The sequence below is a fragment of the Myxine glutinosa genome, chromosome 2 (assembly GCF_964187855.1).
Source record: "Myxine glutinosa chromosome 2, kmMyxGlut1.1, whole genome shotgun sequence".
Lineage (NCBI taxonomy): Eukaryota > Metazoa > Chordata > Myxini > Myxiniformes > Myxinidae > Myxine > Myxine glutinosa.
In genome coordinates this window covers 95,417,919-95,437,147 of record NC_136262.1, presented here as the reverse complement: position 1 = coordinate 95,437,147, position 19,229 = coordinate 95,417,919, and the positions used below count along the sequence as shown (strand labels likewise).

General features: G+C 44.2%; 1 protein-coding gene across 2 annotated transcripts in view; it reads right to left on the bottom strand.

Moving 5' to 3' along the window:
• Positions 1-19,229, bottom strand: part of PLAA (phospholipase A2 activating protein) — an 86,565-nt gene that overhangs the window by 8,195 nt on the left and 59,141 nt on the right. For both annotated transcript variants that reach the window (XM_068107743.2, XM_068107744.2), the window contains 2 exons: positions 9,667-9,834; positions 9,261-9,535 (listed from right to left, as the gene is read on the bottom strand). In XM_068107743.2, coding sequence (XP_067963844.1) covers positions 9,261-9,535; positions 9,667-9,834 — 443 coding nt within the window. The remainder of the gene's footprint in view (positions 1-9,260; positions 9,536-9,666; positions 9,835-19,229) is intronic.

The following is a 19,229-nucleotide window of genomic DNA, read 5'->3' as shown; positions in this document are numbered from 1 at the left end:
CTGCAGGCAGTTCCTTCGACCTCATGGCTTGGTTTTTGCTCCGATATGCATAGTCAGCTGTGAGACCTTCCAGTCACGTGAAAAAGTAAGTCCACCCCATGTAAAGTTTTGACTTTTTCAACATATTTCAACATACAGCTATTTGATCTTCATTTCAACAATATTGATAGATAAAGGTGATATAATATAACAAATATCATGAAACATTTACATTTTGTAGTCCGTTGTATAATTTAAATAAACAAATGCAAATTTTGCATGTGGAAAAAGTAAGTACACCCCTGCATTTATCACTACTTCAAATACCTAAAATTAGAATCAGGTGCACCAGCTCAGGTGCAAATGATTAGAACATCGTCAGAGAGGATCTTGGAGGAACCTGTCTTATTTAAACCTCAGACATTTAGTTTGGTTTGCTCTTTGTTGTTGAAGTGTGCGGCATCACCATGCCTAGATCAAAAGAGCTCTCTGAGGCCTTCAGAAAGAAGGTTATAGATGCCTACGAGTCTGGGAAGGCATTTAAAAAGATCTCCAAACAATTTTAAATCAATCATTCGACTGTCTGGATGATCATCTACAAGTGGAGAAGATTCCAAACAACTGCCAACTTGTTCAGGCCAGGCCGTCCCAGCAAGTTCAGCCCGAGAGCAGACCGCAACATGCTGAAATAAGTCTCGAAGAACCCCAGAATGTCATCACGGGACCTACAGGTAGCTCTTGACACAGTTGATGTCAAAGTGCACGAGTCTACCATTATAAAGAGGCTGCACAAATTTGATCTACATGGGAGGTGTGCCAGGAGGAAACCTTTGCTGTCCAGAAAGAACAACAGGGCAAGACTAAAGTTTGCCAATGAACACCTAGGCAAAGACCAGCACTTCTGGAACAATGTGCTCTGGACAGATGAGTCAAAGGTAGAGCTATTTGGCCACAGTACCAGAAGACATGTTTGGCGAAAACCAAACACAGCATTTGACCAGAAGAACATGATAAAAGCCTGGTGTTGGCTTAGCGGTTAGGGTGCCGGCTTGGGATCCTAGGATCCTGGGTTCGAATGCCGGTCGATCGCTGAATTAACGCCAGGGGGGTTGACTCAGCCTGTCATCCTTCCGAGGTCGGCAAATTGAGTACCAGTTTGCTGGGATGAATGATCACGGTGTGTACCCCGGTTGAGAATAGGTACACCGTATCCCTGCGCATCGTAAGAGCGTGACCAGGGGTTGGCGTCAGGAAGGGCATCCGGCCATAAAAACATTGCCTCAAACAGGGAACCATGATTGTCATGGGGCCCGCAAGGCTAACCCCCGCTTCAGCGGGGAAAATGGCCTTAAAACGATCATTCATTCATTATTCAATCTGATACCAACTGTAAAGCATGGTGGTGGAAATATTATGGTTTGGGGCAGCTTTGCTGCATCAGGGCCTGAGAGCAGCTCACCATCATAGAATCCACTATGAATTCTTCATTGTACCAGAGGGTGCTTGAGGATAATGTGAGGCAATCTGTCGGAAAGTTGAAGCTCAGGTGGATCAGATCGGAAGATCGGAAGATCGGATCAGATCGGAAGGTGGACCTTGCAACATGACAATGACCCTAAAGATACCAGTAAATCCACCAAGGAATGGCTGAAAAGAAAGAAATGGAGGGTTCTGGAATGGCCAAGTCACAGCCCGGATCTAAATTCCATTGAGATGTTGTGGGGGGATTTGAAACGAGCTGTGCATGCAAGAAACCCCTCAAACATCGCACAGCTGAAAGAATTCTGCATGGAGGAGTGGGCAAAAATTTCTCCCAGTCGATGTCAGAGACTGGTCGACAGTTATAAGAAATGTCTACTTGAGGTTGTTTCTGCCAAAGGGGGCAATACCACCTGTTAGAGCCAAGGGTGTACTTACTTTTTCCACATGTGAAATTTGCATTTATGTTTATTTAAATTATACAATGGACTACAAAATGTAAATGTTTCATGATATTTGTTATGTTATATCACCTTTATCTATCAATATTGTTGAAATGAAGATCAAATAGCTGTATGTTGAAAAAGTCAAAACTTTACATGGGGTGTACTTACTTTTTCACGTGACTGTATATAGACAGGTGTGTGCCTTTCCAAATCATGTCCAATCAATTGAATTTACCACAGGTGGACTCCAATCAAGGTTAGAAACATCTCAAAGATGATCAAGAAAAATGGGAGGCACCTGAGCTAAATTTCAAGTGTCATAGCAAAGTGTCTGAATACTTATGTAAATGTGATATTTCAGTTTTTTCTTTTTAATAAATTTGCAAAACTTTCTAAAATCCTGTTTTCTCTGTCATTATGGGGTATTGAGTGCAGATTGATGAGGGAAAAAATGAATTTAAACGATTTCAGCATAAGGCTGCAACGTCACAAAATGTGAAAAAAGTGAAGGGGTCTGAATACTGTCTGAATGCACTGTATGTACTGCAGTTGTGATGTGTTTATTTTTGGCTGCCGGCCACCTACCTCTCTATTTTCTCGAAGCCCATGAACATGACCGCCTTATCACTATAGGAATTGGTTTTCACCACCGTGGTTTTGAATATCGTGGAATTTTCCAGGAATGTAAACCCCACTATATTGAAGGGTTTACGGTTTTCGAGTTGTTCATGGGAAGCTTTTGGGTGGTAGAAAAATTAATACTCCCAGAAATGGGAACATTACGAAAACAGAATTGCTGTACACGAGTTGAAAACTGGTTGTTGTACTTGGAAAGTGCATGGGTAGGTTTTAGGGAGGTAAAAAAAAAATTCACCCATCTTCCTCTTCCAGTGTATTGTATAGCACCACCTGGTGGTAGCCCGTATTGCAAGTCATGTATCATAAAGTGGTGGAATTAACCTGTCCGTAAGAACTGATTCTTTGCTAGTAATAATGACAATGATGATCATAACAATAACTAGAACGATACTCAGTAGAGACCATACCTCCACCTGGTTGGCCATATCTCCCAATGGTGAAGAATCACTTAAAAAATTATACTAGCCGGATCCAGATCCGGATCTTCACCAAAATTGAATCGATTCTTCCTTGTCACACACAAAACCTGTCCACAAAGTTTCGTCCAAATCCATCAATAACTTGAGATATCCTGCTCTATGTTGGTTTTAGCCCTATCACTCAATGGTGAAGAATCCAAAAAATTAAATAATCCTCATATCCGAATCCACATTCAGATCTTCACCAAAATCTATTCTATTTGTCCTTGTCACACACACAATCGGTCCACCAAATTTCGTCCGAATCCGTCCACAACTTTTTGAAATATCTTGTTCACAAACGGACAAACGGACAGGGGTGTGAAAACAATCTCCATCCGCCTTTGGTGGCGGAGATAATAATAATAATAATAATAATAACAAGAGTGCAAGTGCTCATCGAGGACACAGCCACCAATATCACCTTAAAATGGGATGAGGAGATTTTACAGGTAAATAAGTAATTCAACAAATAAAGTTTGTGGAAAGGTAATAGGTGCATAAATAAAAAATTCAAGGTGAATTGTAGGTAGCTGTGGTGGTGAGGTGTACATAAATAAAATAAAGAAAGAATATAAGGTTGTGTTTTGGTAGCGGTGATGGTAAAGTGAATGTAATAAATCTTCTTCTTTTGTATGCAGCACAAGGCTGTGGGGTGGCATCATTGGCTGACGGTGTGGCTGTGCCGCTGATGCAGTTCTCTCTGTATAGGTTAGGGCAGAAATTTGGAATTTGGCCATTGTGCCAGCAATAGTTTGCCTAGTCCTTGTGAAGGACACCAACACAACAACAACAACATGCATTTTAAAGGCCATTTTCCCTACTAGAGCGGGGGTTAGCCTTGCGGCCCCCATGACAATCTTCTCCATTTTGCCCTATTTTCTGCATCCTCCTTGTTAACCCCCTTGCCCGCATTTCTTCTTCCACCATCTTTAGCCAAGTCTTTCTCGGTCTTCCCCATCCTCTACTTCCTTCTACATTCATTTCCATCACTCTTCTCAACCAGTCACTTTCATATTTCCTCAACACATGACCAAACCATCTCAACCTGTTCCTCTTCACAGCATCAATCACAGGCTCTATTCCCATCATCTTTCGCAATTCATCATTTGTCTTCCTCTCTCTCAACGATACTCTGCACATCCGTCGAACCATTCGCATTTCCACCCTTTCCAACCTTCGTTGCTGCTCTACGTTCATTACCCATGTCTCGCTCCCATAAATCATAACACTTCTCACACATGCAGCATACACCTTTCCCTTCAGCTTCAACGACACTCCCCTCATCATCAGCACGCCACTCAGTTCCCGAAACTTCTTCCATGCACATCTCACTCTAGCAACCGTTGCCGAGTCTGATCCACCTTCTCCATTCAGCATGTCTCCGAGGTAGCAAAATGTTTTCACACCTTCCAGCTTCACACCGTCTCCAAGATCCAACTCAACATTTCCTCCATCTGCAGCTCCCTCTGTGCACACCTTACATTTGAATGTAGCTGCCACACTGGTTAATGACCCTCTCAGACCACTACATTTTTGATGAACCCACTCAGCACACATTGTACATTGAATGGATTTCACTCCGACACCCTTCCTACACACAGCACACGGCCACTTCCCAGTTCTTTCCACCTCACCACATGCTTTACCACTTGCCATCACCTTCGTCTTTCCGATATTCACCTTCAGACCTTTTGTCTCCATACATTCCTTCCACTTGTTCATCTTTTCCTTCAGTCCATCCATACGTTCCGCAATCAACACCAGATCATCTGCATACAACAACTCCCATGGTAAACCCTCCTTTACGTTCTGAGCCAGCACCTCCATCACAGCTACAAATAGTAGTGGACTTAGTACCGACCCCTGATGCACTCCCACCTTCACCTCAAACTCACCACTGTTCCCGTCCTTCGTCCTTACAGCTGTGCGCGCTCTTTTGTACATTGCCATCACTACTCTGATCAACCATTCCTCCACTCCTAACTTCCTCAATGCCCATGTCAATACTTTGCATGGAACCCTATCGAATGCTTTCTCCAGATCAACAAACCCAAGAAACAACTTCTTCCTCTTCTCCATGTACTTCTCCTGCAACTGCCTCACAATGAAAAGCGCGTCTGTCGTTCCTCTTCCTGGCATAAATCCAAACTGCATTTCGTCGATCTTCACTTTCGTCCTTATCATCCTCTAAAACACCCTTTCCAATACCTTCATTCCATGCTCCAATAACTTTATCGCTCGGTACGAGCCACACTCCAGAGGGTCACCTTTCCCCTTGTATTGAGGGATGAGGGTACTCAGTTCCCAATCCACTGGAATGCGGCCTTCTTTAACCACCAGATTACAGATCTCTGTCATTCTCTTCACACCCCAACTTCCTGCTGCCTTCAACATATCTCCCACAACTCCCATCGGCCCTTGAAGTGAAGTCGGCCATCGTTGTGAAGGACACCATGGGATCTATAACGTCCACCAACTAATGCTATCAGACAGGATGCCAGTTTAACGTCAATCCGAGGGACGGCACACACTAATGAATCACCCTGCCTGTGAACTACCGGGATGACAGTTTATAGTTGGGTCGAGATTCAAACAGGCTGGATAACTTAGAGGTGAGTGTGCATACCTCGAGGCCATCCTGTCAGACCTATTTAATAAATGAAGAGTCCCAAGTGGGACAAACACTCATCTCCTCATGGAGGGTGGTCATAGTTGGGGTGCATTAGGTGATAAAGTAGATTTTCAATTGGATTCGATGGAAAACTATAGGCCCTTGGGATCTGAAAGGCTTGACATCTAAATGGGTGGAATGGGTCCTGTGTGGAATGTCGCCTGTGTGGAATGGGTTGAGGTGTTGGTAGTGTTGATGGTATTTTGTATATAAAGAAATAATTGTTACCGAAAGCATATAACATACTGTACAATCCTGTAATAGTTGCTTGCGTCAATCTTTTTTTTTTCGATATTCACAAAATTCCAAATTGCCCTGCTCCCAAAATTATTTGACCATGCACACATATTATGGCATAGATGCCCAGATATTATTGGAATCTGTCTAGTAATTTTTGAGGAGAGGCTTTGGACAGATGCACAGATTACAAATCTACTCAATAAGACTACTCAATATACAAATCCTCAGATGGGATGATTCCGTGTTGGGGCAAGATAAGATCCGGTTTCTAGAATATCTTGAATGCTACGTCCATGGAATCAAAAACTATTTCCACCAAATTTGGCACACGTACCAACTCTCATTTTCTGCCCCTTCTGAAACTCTTATTTTATTGGCCAACCACATCCCTTTGCAGGAGTGGATCCAGGAATTTCAAGACGGGGGGCAGGGGGGTGTGAGAAGAAGTGAGGAGGAGAAGGTGTGCACTAAATCATAGTGCCTTTCGGAGGTCAGGGTGTCTTCCCCCATGCAATTTTTAAAAATTGATCAGAAATGGCATTTCCGGCGCTCTTGGAAGTTTCTGCAGTTCCTTGCGTTCCTCCCTGGCTCAACAGTGCAGCAGATTCCCGATGACTAATGGGCCAAAGTGGCGAACTGACGAGTCAACTTGTCCAGCCGGAATCAATAGTTAAAACAAGAATGACCGAACTGTGGTCACAACCTACGCCAAAATCCAGCAACGGGCCAATCGGGAAACACACATTTAATGTGATATTAAAAAATTAACTCGACACATCTCACCATGTCAGCCTCTGCCACGGTTATATCAGAATGAGACGATTCATCTCATGGTCACGGATTGTTTAACCCCAATATGGGGCCGTTCAAAAATTACCGAACGATACTTTTTTTTAGTAATGCAAGAACAATAGTTCGTTAGTTATTTGAAGGGTCGGATCTTCTTGGAGGGACTCCCGGTGGTTGGTTTTTGGGCGCAAAGAGGGGACGGAAGTGGGGTCTTGAGGTGCTTGAACTCTTGATATGTGCTGCGCTCACTTGGGGTAATTGTTACGCTATACGGTTCTGGATTGAATATAAAGCCCTTGAAAGGAACCCATCTCCTGGTCCTTTGGCTCATCTATTTAGACGTAACACCCATGAACATAAATCGGGTGTTATAGTAATTTGCGTAATGTAATACTTGATTACGTATTGTATTATTATTGTAGCCTGGTGTTGGCTTAGCGGTTAGTGTGCCGGCTTGGGATCCTAGGATCCTGGGTTTGAATCCTGGTCGATCGCTGAATTAACGCCAGGGGGGTTGACTCAGCCTGTCATCCTTCCGAGGTCGGCCAATTGAGTACCAGCTTGCTGGGATGAATGATCCCGGTGTGTACCCCGGTTTAGAATAGGTACACCGTATCCCTGCGCATCGTAAGAGGTGACTAAGGGTTGGCGTTAGGAAGGACATCCGGCCATAAAAACATTGCCTCAAACAGGGAACCATGATTGTCATGGGGCCCGCAAGGCTAACCCCCGCTCTAGCGGGGAAAATGGCCTTAAAACGATCATTCATTCATTCATTCATTCATTACAACGCTTGATTACTGTGCGCGTCTGATGTACAAATTGTGAAACACATTTAATGTGGTATTTAAAAATGAACTCGACACCTCTCACCATGTGCGTAGCCTGTAAACACACACAATAGACTCACACATGGAGAATTGCAAACACAACATCCTATTGCCTCTTACAACTGAGCTCATCTTATGCGGTCACCTTTTGCATTGGGGAAATTGCCACATTACAAGGGCTTTAGTGGTACAGGGTAGGTACATCCTACCTTTAGTGGTACATCCTTATTATAATTCACAAACCGGTGTGCATTTGTTTGTTTGTGCGTTTGTTTGTCGCACTACTCCTACAGCTCTGGGGCAATTACATCCAGACTTGCTATATACAGTGCATTCAGAAAGTATTCAGACCCTTCACTTTTTTCACATTTTGTTATGTTGCAGCCTTATGCTGAAATCGTTTAAATTCATTTTTTCCCTCATCAATCTACGGAAGCCAAACAGTTCAACCTTGGTTTAATCAGACCACAGAATCTTGTTTCTCACAGTCTGAGAGTCCTTTAGGTGCTTTTTTGCAAACTCCAAGCGGGCTTTCATGTGTCTTTCACTGAGGAGAGGCTTCCGTCTGGCCACTCTGCCATAAAGCCCAGATCGGTGGAGTGTTGCAGTGATGGTTGTCCTTCTGGAAGTTTCTCCCATCTCCACACAGGATCTCTGGAGCTCAGCCAGAGTGACCATCAGGTTCTTGGTCACCTCTCTTAGCAAGACCCTTCTCCCCCGATTGCTCAGTTTGGCAGGGCGGCCAGCTCTAGGACGAGTCCTGCTTGTTCCAAACTTCTTCCATTTAAGAATTATGGAGGCCACTGTGCTCTTGGGAACCTTCAATGCAGCAGAGATTTTTTTGTAGGATTCCCCAGATCTGTGCCTCGACACAATCCTGTCTCTGAGCTCTGCAGGCAGTTCCTTCGACCTCATGGCTTGGTTTTTGCTCTGATATGCATTGTCAGCTGTGAGACCTTATATAGACAGGTGTGTGCCTTTCCAAATCATGTCCAATCAATTGAATTTACCACAGGTGGACTCCAATCAAGGTGTAGAAACATCTCAAAGATAATCAAGAGAAATGGGAGGCACCTGAGCTAAATTTCAAGGGTCATAGCAAAGGGTATGAATACTTATGTCAATGTAATATTTCAGTTTTTTCTTTTTAATAAATTTGCAAAACTTTCTAAAATCCTGTTTGTCATTATGGGGGTATTGAGTGAAGATTGATGAGGGAAAAAATGAATTTAAACGATTTGAGCATAAGGCTGCAACATAACAAAATGTGAAAAAAGTGAAGGGGTTTGAATACTTTCTGAATGCACTGTAGCATCACCATAACCCCAATTAGTGCTTCAGGGTATTTTTATATTTGCCAGTGGTCGTTGGAGGTATGGGGATGGCAGGTGCAAATTTTCTATGCAAATGTGTATGGCATAGCACTGCTCCATATGGGAGAGGGTGTTTCAAGTCCTCAACCTTCAGAGTAGCGTATTCCAGTGCAGTGAGGTGTTTTGAATTGTGCAATAAGAGGTATTTTGAAAAGGTAATTGGAATTACAGATTTGAATTAGGATAATAACATAAGCCCCCTGGCCACTCGCATAGGGAGTGGGTGCTTCTAGTTAAAAACAAAAATGCATGCTTTACACAGATTATATTTTTCTCAGCATCATTATCAATTTACATCAAATGCAATTACTATACTGTAAATGGCCAATTGTTTTGAGAGAATTTTTTTTTACCTGCAAGTTCTTGTTTTGTGATCCAATCAGTTTCTGGGTCATTTTCATCACATCATCTCGACGTGACATGAGCAGCTCACGGCCCGCCGTTTGGCTAAAAGCATTACATAGTGTGCGCAGGCATAGCATTTGATTCGCCGGGTTGCCGTCCGGTCTGGCCAATTGCACGAGTTGTGCAAGAAAGTTAGGGCCTGTACGTGCACAACAAAAACGTTGATTGAGAGCAGGGAGGCGAACAGCCAGGCGTAGGATGTCCAATCCAGGAAAGACGATCTCTGGTGAAGATAGGTGAGAAATGAGTAATTTTATTTAATTAAAAACAAATAAAAAACACGACCAGTTTTATCATTGTGCCCCCTCCACCGCCACAATCATTTGATATTTTGTTCAAATGACCGTTGCTTACCTTCTGGCAAGTGCAGAGCCCGATCCAGGGCATCCAGGTGATCAGGCGTTGGTTCTTCACTCCCAGTAGCTCCAATGGCATACTCAGCTAAGATCTGCAGCAGCATCACAGTCTCCGTTTCCAGGCGCTGATTATCAGGTATCTGACTGTTCAGCTCTCTGAGCTTCGCTAAACAAATACACAAAACAATGCATGTTCCCATGCATGCCAGTGGTTCATTCCATTCCGTGATCATATGTTGTATTCAGAGCGTCGTGCATAACAAGGTGTGAACATTACCGTGGCTGACAACCAATGCTGGAGAAACCACAACTGCATCAGAAGTGAATACAAGCAATTTACACCAATAAGACAAAGTCAAGAGGATCCAAGAAGAAGAAGAAGAAGAAGAAGAAGAGAAAGAGGTGTAAACAAAATAGGTTGTTCTCAGTAAACAATGTTTCTGGAATAATTTTTTTTTAAATAAATATTGACCGTCAACGAACTGTGCTGATGGTGTGAGCCGTCGCCTTCGACGAACCCCCCCCCCCCCCCCCCCCCTTGTTGGAATACTCACTAAACATTGTGCGTAGTGCGATGGCTGTACAAGCCAAAGCGGGACCCACAGTGTCGACCACAAACATCGCAAGTATGGACTGGTCATTGTGGAGATAGACGTTGGCAGGTTTTCCTTTCTTGCCTCCTCTGTCTCTCAAGAGCAAGTCTCCCACATTCAAAGTGGTCCAGGCCTTTGTGGCAAATGTTACACCAAGCTGACCTGTTTGTGGCCTGATGTTCCCATATGACGACTGTAATTGCACAATAGTTGAGCGTAAACTTAAGCACATCCTTCTAGCCCTTCCTTTGTCCACCACGTGACCGTTTACGAAATTTAAGTTGACGGTAAAAAAGCACTTTTGGGATTATGGTGTTCCATGCATGTGAGGTTGGGCTAGCGGCTAGGGTGCCGGCTTAGGATCCTAGGATCCTGGGTTCGAATCCCGGTCGATCGCTGAATTAACGCCAGGGGGGTTGACTCAGCCTGACATCCTTCCGAGGTCGGCTAATTGAGTACCAGTTCACTGGTAATTCCCTGTTTGTCGTAAAAGGCGACAAACAGGGTTGGCGTCAGGAAGGGCATCCGGCCGTAAAACATTGCTTCAAAAAGGGGACCAAAAAACAACAACAACCACGGTTCCCGAAAAAGGCCAACCCCCGCTTTGCGGGGAAAAATGGCCTCCAAAGGTGGTTATTATTATTATATTATATGCATGTGAGGTGTCCTGACCAGCGAAGTTGAGCTTGCATCAGGAAATACTCAATTCCTTGGATAAGACAGCGGTCTAGGATGGAGGTCGAGGATTGAGATGCAAGGTCTAGGATTGAGGTGCAAGGTCTAGGATTGAGGTGCAAGGTCTAGGATTGAGGTGCAAGGTCTAGGATTGAGGTGCAAGGTCTAGGATTGAGGTGCAAGGTCTAGGATTGAGGTGCAAGGTCTAGGATTGAGATGCAAGGTCTAGGATTGAGGTGCAAGGTCTAGGATTGAGGTGCAAGGTCTAGGATTGAGGTGCAAGGTCTAGGATTGAGGTGCAAGGTCTAGGATTGAGGTGCAAGGTCTAGGATTGAGGTGCAAGGTCTAGGATTGAGGTGCAAGGTCTAGGATTGAGGTGCAAGGTCTAGGATTGAGGTGCAAGGTCTAGGATTGAGGTGCAAGGTCTAGGATTGAGGTGCAAGGTCTAGGATTGAGGTGCAAGGTCTAGGATTGAGGTGCAAGGTCTAGGATTGAGGTGCAAGGTCTAGGATTGATGTGCAACGTCTAGGATTGATGTGCAACGTCTAGGATTGATGTGCAACGTCTAGGATTGATGTGCAACGTCTAGGATTGATGTGCAACGTCTAGGATTGATGTGCAACGTCTAGGATTGATGTGCAACGTCTAGGATTGATGTGCAACGTCTAGGATTGATGTGCAACGTCTAGGATTGATGTGCAACGTCTAGGATTGATGTGCAACGTCTAGGATTGATGTGCAACGTCTAGGATTGATGTGCAACGTCTAGGATTGATGTGCAACGTCTAGGATTGATGTGCAACGTCTAGGATTGATGTGCAACGTCTAGGATTGATGTGCAACGTCTAGGATTGATGTGCAACGTCTAGGATTGATGTGCAACGTCTAGGATTGATGTGCAACGTCTAGGATTGATGTGCAACGTCTAGGATTGATGTGCAACGTCTAGGATTGATGTGCAACGTCTAGGATTGATGTGCAACGTCTAGGATTGATGTGCAACGTCTAGGATTGATGTGCAACGTCTAGGATTGATGTGCAACGTCTAGGATTGATGTGCAACGTCTAGGATTGATGTGCAACGTCTAGGATTGATGTGCAACGTCTAGGATTGATGTGCAACGTCTAGGATTGATGTGCAACGTCTAGGATTGATGTGCAACGTCTAGGATTGATGTGCAACGTCTAGGATTGATGTGCAACGTCTAGGATTGATGTGCAACGTCTAGGATTGATGTGCAACGTCTAGGATTGATGTGCAACGTCTAGGATTGATGTGCAACGTCTAGGATTGATGTGCAACGTCTAGGATTGAGGTGCAAGGTCTAGGATTGAGGTGCAAGGTCTAGGATTGAGGTGCAAGGTCTAGGATTGAGGTGCAAGGTCTAGGATTGAGGTGCAAGGTCTAGGATTGAGGTGCAAGGTCTAGGATTGAGGTGCAAGGTCTAGGATTGAGGTGCAAGGTCTAGGATTGAGGTGCAAGGTCTAGGATTGAGGTGCAAGGTCTAGGATTGAGGTGCAAGGTCTAGGATTGAGGTGCAAGGTCTAGGATTGAGGTGCAAGGTCTAGGATTGAGGTGCAAGGTCTAGGATTGAGGTGCAAGGTCTAGGATTGAGGTGCAAGGTCTAGGATTGAGGTGCAAGGTCTAGGATTGAGGTGCAAGGTCTAGGATTGAGGTGCAAGGTCTAGGATTGAGGTGCAAGGTCTAGGATTGAGGTGCAAGGTCTAGGATTGAGGTGCAAGGTCTAGGATTGAGGTGCAAGGTCTAGGATTGAGGTGCAAGGTCTAGGATTGAGGTGCAAGGTCTAGGATTGAGGTGCAAGGTCTAGGATTGAGGTGCAAGGTCTAGGATTGAGGTGCAAGGTCTAGGATTGAGGTGCAAGGTCTAGGATTGAGGTGCAAGGTCTAGGATTGAGGTGCAAGGTCTAGGATTGAGGTGCAAGGTCTAGGATTGAGGTGCAAGGTCTAGGATTGAGGTGCAAGGTCTAGGATTGAGGTGCAAGGTCTAGGATTGAGGTGCAAGGTATTCTGTCTCGCCAGATAGAGCAAATATTCTTCTGAAGGCATTGTATATGGAATTGATCGAGGCGTTTGATATGGCAACGATAGGGTCTTCAAGATTCACATCCGTACAGGAGTGTCGATGAAACAACAGCACAATATAAACTGATCTTGGTGTCCAGGAGAATGCCACGTTGGTGCCAGAGGTGATGCGTCAATATATGGTATTACTGTACTGTAACAGATACAAGTTATGTTGTTCAACTACCATCAGCAAAGCGACGGGTTCAATGGTAGTTTATTGAACAGTTTATTGAACAGTAAACCCAAAATAGTTTACTTAAATAACCATATTAACTTAGAAGGCAAAACTGTCAATTGCTTACGTCAGAATAATTACCTGGGCATCGTTCTTCATTCACATTTTAACCCTTTCAGCCTAGAAGCTCAGCAAATAGTGGGACTACAACCTTGGCCGTGGGTCTACATCATTAGACAGATATCCAACCTCAGCTGTGTTCAGAGAGTCAGTGACACAGCTAATGCAACATCATTAATCCAACTTTCAAACTGCAGCATTTAGCCTCATCTGTAGATGTTTACCATTCTGGCTAAATGGTTTATAGCCCAGTAAATCTAAAATTTTATGGCGTAACCCAACACTAATTGTAACACAATTTTTTTCACTGCTATGTATTTCAGAAATGTCCCCTTAGCACCATACTAAAAGTATACCAAAATATATTTGGTGGAAAGGCGTCAAATTTGCATAATATGCAAATTAGCTGCCACCATTCAAAAAACTTCAGAATTTCCACTGTAACTTTGTATCTAAGCAACCAATCATAGCAAATGAAGTGTCTAGACCAATGTTTTCAGGGTTGATGATAATGAAAAGTTCATTTCTGGATCAATTATATGCATACAATTCATGAAGTATGCAAATTGGATGCCGCCATTATAAAAAATAAATCGATTTTCTGCAATAACTTTGTATTCAAGCATCCAATCATGGTAAATGAAGTGTCTCGACCCATCCTTTCATGGTCATTGGATATGATTAGCACATTTCTGGATTAATTATATGCATACAATTATGCAAAAATTCAAATTAGCTATCCTCATTATATGAAACTGCTATTTAACTATGTGCATGCTTTCGATTCTGTGCAGAGCACTGTATCCAAGGGGTTTGTGGTGTGACGGATGAACATTGACAAGAGCATGTTCTACTATAACAAGAGTTTAGCAGTGGCCAGGAGGCTCAATTTTTCAGGGTTGGTGTATACATAAGGCAATCTCAAGAGCTGTACGAGGACACCTCTTGGTGGATGCTGCCCTCAATACGATGCTGGTAACGAATGCATACAACCTCCCCCTGCCAACATATTCCAATATGGACCAACTGGAGGCAGCAGCAGAGAATCCTTCTGAGGAGTCACACATGATACATGAACAGATGGAACAGAATGTGGAAGATGACATCATCCAGGAGGAGGAGGAGAATGCTCAAGAACAAAACAAAGACTCATTTGAAGCTGGTGAACTATTTGATCATTTAATGGTAGATCCAAGTGTTGCTGATGAGGTGTCCTCCTCAGAAGCTCTCAGGTGCATCTCTGAGAAGCTGAAGGAAGAAAAGAGCTCTATGAATGATCTACGAACAGCACGCCTCTGGTTGCAATATATGGATATGGTAGAGATCTTACGGAAATTCATAAAAGCTGAGCGTATGGGTAATTGGATGCTGCACCTTCAGGCCGTACGTGATATGCTTCCGCACTTTGCAGCATCAGGGCACAATATGTACGCCAAGTCTGCATACTTGTACCTTCAAATGATGAAACAACTTGACAAGAATCACCCAGAAGTGTATGGGGGATTCATGAATGGACTTCATGTCATCAGAAGAAGTGAACGTTATTGCGCTGGCCTATAAACCGACCTCGTGATAGAACAAGCGCTCATGAGGAGCATGAAGACCAGTGGTGGCTTAACTGGAGGCAGAGGAATGACCGAGATACAGAGATTGATATGGTTACTGGCAATGCCAGCCTGTGCTGAAGTGAATTGTGCCATGCAGGAGCTCACATGTGTGACCTATGATACCAGTGAACAGCACAAGGACAATTCCAAATCAAGACAATAACGTGATATAAAAGACACATATGAACTGCTCGGAGCCTTCAAGGAATGGAACCTTTTCAGCAGTGAACCATCTCGACATAGTATTGTGAGTGGCGTTACTGCACATGACACAGTGAATGTTGACAACGCCAGATCTGTGGGGCAAACTATACTAGATTCCATGGTTGGGAAGAGTGTGTACGACTATTCATTCCAACGCAAAAAACAAGCAGTCACACTTGGGTCAAAGACAGCTGTTGTCATTGATGGAGACTCGGTGCAAGTTGATCCACAGTTGCTTTCAAACGACTCAGCGTAATTGCCACTAGTGAAACACAAGAAGATCCAGCATCTTTGTTCAAGTATGAGCTCTGTAGTCATCCTCCAGCACTCTTCGACCCCTCGAGTCTTCCGAGAAAGTCAAATAAACCAGCGCTTGGTGATGCAATTTGGGAACTTGTTCAACATGATCACAGATCTAGCTGGTGATGTCCACGATGTGCTTGATGGAGGTGCCCTCCTGCAACGTCTGCCATGGTCACATGGGCAAACTTTCGAAAGTATATGTCACACATATATTACTTATGTGATAAGCAGGTATGGGAAGGCACCAATTGTCTTTGACAGCTACGAGGACGGTCCCACGATCAAGGATGCCACACATCGGAGACGGGTGGGAAGCTGCATAGGACCAAATGTCACTTTCACTGGTCAAACAGTCCTGAAGCTGAAGAAGAATGAGTTCCTAGCAAACACAAACAACGCTTCATTTGATGCCACACATCGGAGACGGGTGGGAAGCTGCATAGGACCAAATGTCACTTTCACTGGTCAAACAGTCCTGAAGCTGAAGAAGAATGAGTTCCTAGCAAACACAAACAATGCTTCATTTACATCCTAAGTGACTCCCTAGAGAAGGCGGGATGTCTGACAATTCATGCCAAGGGGGATGCTGATGTGCTGATTGTCCAGACTGTAGTGGAATCTGCAAAGACAATAGATGCAGTTCTTGTTGGTGACTACACAGACCTACTGATTCTTCTTTGATACCATGCCGACATGCAAGTGGGGGGGGGGGGACGACATATTTTTCAAGCCTGAGCCAAAACTTAACACAAAGAAACGTCGAGTATGGAACACCAAAAAGACCCAGACGACCTTAGGAATGAATGTCTGTTACAGAATGCTATTTGTACATGCCCTCCTTGGCTGTGACACAACATCCAGTGCGTATGGCATTGGCAAAGCTGTTGCCTTGAAGCACATCCAAAACAACGTCCAATTCATGAAACATGCCGACCTGTTCACCCAGGACAGAGATGCAACAAAGGATGATATAGTTGCAGCAGCGGAGAAGGCTCTTGTATGCATGTACAATGGAAATCAAGATGAAAGTATTGATGCCCTACGATACAAGCGTTTCTGTGAGAAGGTTGCGAAAAGTACCAAATATGTTGAGTCCCAGAACTAGCCACCAACATCTGCGGCTACAAGGTATCACAGTCTGAGAGTGTACTTCCAAATTCAGGAGTGGAAAGGAAATGTTGGACAAATGAAACCAGATGAATGGGGATGGAAGATCAGCAAGGGTCAGTTACTCCCAGTGCAAACTGATCTGCCACCACCAGTGCCACCGAAACTTACCGAGATCTTCACATGTAACTGCAAGGTGGGGTGCAGCACCACTGAATGAACATGTAAGAAGCATGGCCTTGACTGTTCATGGATGTGTGGAGAGTTTAAAGGTTTGCGTTGTGCTAACTCATCAAGACTGGAGCTAGATGACGAGTGACATCCAACAACAACAACAACAACATGCATTTTAAGGCCATTTTCCCTGCTAGAGCGAGGGTTAGCCTTGCGGTCCCCATGACAATCTTCTCCATTTTGCCCTATTTTCTGCATCTCTCCTTGTTAACCCCCTTGCCCACATTTCTTCTTCCACCATCTTTAGCCAAGTCTTTCTCGGTCTTCCCCACCCTCTACTTCCTTCTACATTCATTTCCATCACTCTTCTCAACCAGTCACTTTCATCCTTCCTCAACTCATGACCAAACCATCTCAACCTGTTCCACGAGTGACATCCAACAACTGGTAATTAATCCAGAAATGTGCTAATCATATTAATTGACCTTGAAAACATGGGTTTGGACATTTAATTTCTCATGATTGGACACTTAAGACACAGAATTACTGTGGAAAATGGATTTTCTTCCTAATTTCGGCAGCTAATTTGCATATTATGCAAATTTGACACCTTTCCACCAAATATATTTTGGTATACTTTTAGTATGGTGTTCAGGGCATATTTGTGAAATGCACTGCAGTGAAATTTTTTTGTTGCAATTAGTGGTGGGTCAAGTCACTACTTTGACTGGACTACAAATATTATCATATACTAGCAGGAGTATCTGGCGTTGCCAGTTGAGGAGGGGGGGGGAGGCTGGAGAGGGAGGGTTGAGGAAGGGAGTGGGGTGAGTGGAGGGTGTGTGGGGGGGGGGAGGGGATGGGGGAGGGAGGGTAAAGATATACCACATATACATATTTTTGGGGGGGGCTGAGGGGGGGCTTTGACAGGCTCCTCTGTTTTGGGGGAACGGGGAACGGAAGGAGGAAATATGTACCCGTGCAAAGAGTGCTTTAACCTCAGTGTTGCTCAGGTAAAAAAAAGGAGATTGTAATACCCTCTGCCACCATCACCATGGGGGCACTACACGGTACACATTTACATCGAGAATTTACGCTCCTCTCCTGGTCCCCCACAAACCCCCGCATGAGGCCGCAGCCACATAGCCTATGTTACCCCCCAGACAAAGTTGTATTTGTATTTATACCCCGAGTAAACGTTCTAAGTATTTATAGCTGGAGTACCTGGCGTTGGTCAAGCGAAAAAGAAATATCAACATATCTGAAATGAGGGCAAATATAATGGAAAAGCAATTACACCCAAATCAGAATCCATCACATATGTCAAATCATCATTTTACCTTTTTGTTGAATATATGCTGCTGAATGTGCCGTTGATCACGTTTTTGAAGCAAGTATGATGTCAGGAAGAAGAAGAAGCCTTACCACCAACTTCGACCGCTTCCGGAATTGTTTTATGTGTGTTCAAATGTCTGGTAATTGTTTTGTATTTATTTATGAGAATGTGTACTTGTATATAACTGTCATTAATCAAAAATGGTGTTGGTGTCCTGTTTTCTGAGGAGTTTGTAGACAGTGTGGTGAGTGTGACTAGAGTGAGTAAAAGGTTGATGATGGTGAAAATGATGATTGGAAAGCTCTTGGTGAACGTCATCTTGGGATATGCTCCGCAGGTTGGTCGGAGTAATGAAGAGAAGGACAAGTTCTGGTGTGCAATCGAGAAGCTGATGGAAAACGTGAAAGATGAGGAAGTTGTTGTGGTAGGAGGAGACCTAAATGGACATGTGGGAAGGAGTATGGACGGTTTTGAGGGAGTTCATGGGGGTTACGGATATGGTGTAAGAAATGGAGAAGGTGAAAGGATTTTGGAGTTCGCTGATGGAGCTGATTTGTTGATTTGTAATACTCAGTTCCAGAAAGAATATAATAAGCTTGTTACATACACGTCAGGTGGGTCGAGGACAACCGTTGACTACCTGCTGGTGCATAGGCGAGATAGGGGGCACCTCCGGGACACAAAGGTGATCCCGGGGGAGGAGGCTGTTTCACAGCACAACTTGGTTGTCTGCGACATAAGGGTGAAAGATGCGAGCAGAGCTCGGCGGGTGAAGTAAGAACCGAGAATGAAGGTGTGGAGGTCGAAAGAGGTGACAGTGAGGGAGGCATTAAAAGAGAGGCTGAGTATGGTAGAGGATGATGTGGTTGAGCTTCAAAGTGGTTGGATGTCAATGAAAGATAGTCTGTTGGGAGCCGTTGGTGAGGTATGTGGATGGACAAAAGGACCACAGGGGCACTCAGAAACATGGTGGTGGGATGATGAAGTTGGAAAGAAGATTGACGAGAAGAGGAAGAAGCTCAAGGAGTGGCAGAAGGCGTAGGATATGGGGGCAGAAAAGGCAGAGCATGAAAGTTATAAGGCAGTCAAGAAGGCTGCAAAGAAAGAGGGAGCAAAGGCACAGGAGGCATGTAGGAAAATGTTCGGAGAACGCTTGGATTTGGAAGAGGGTCAGAGAGCGGT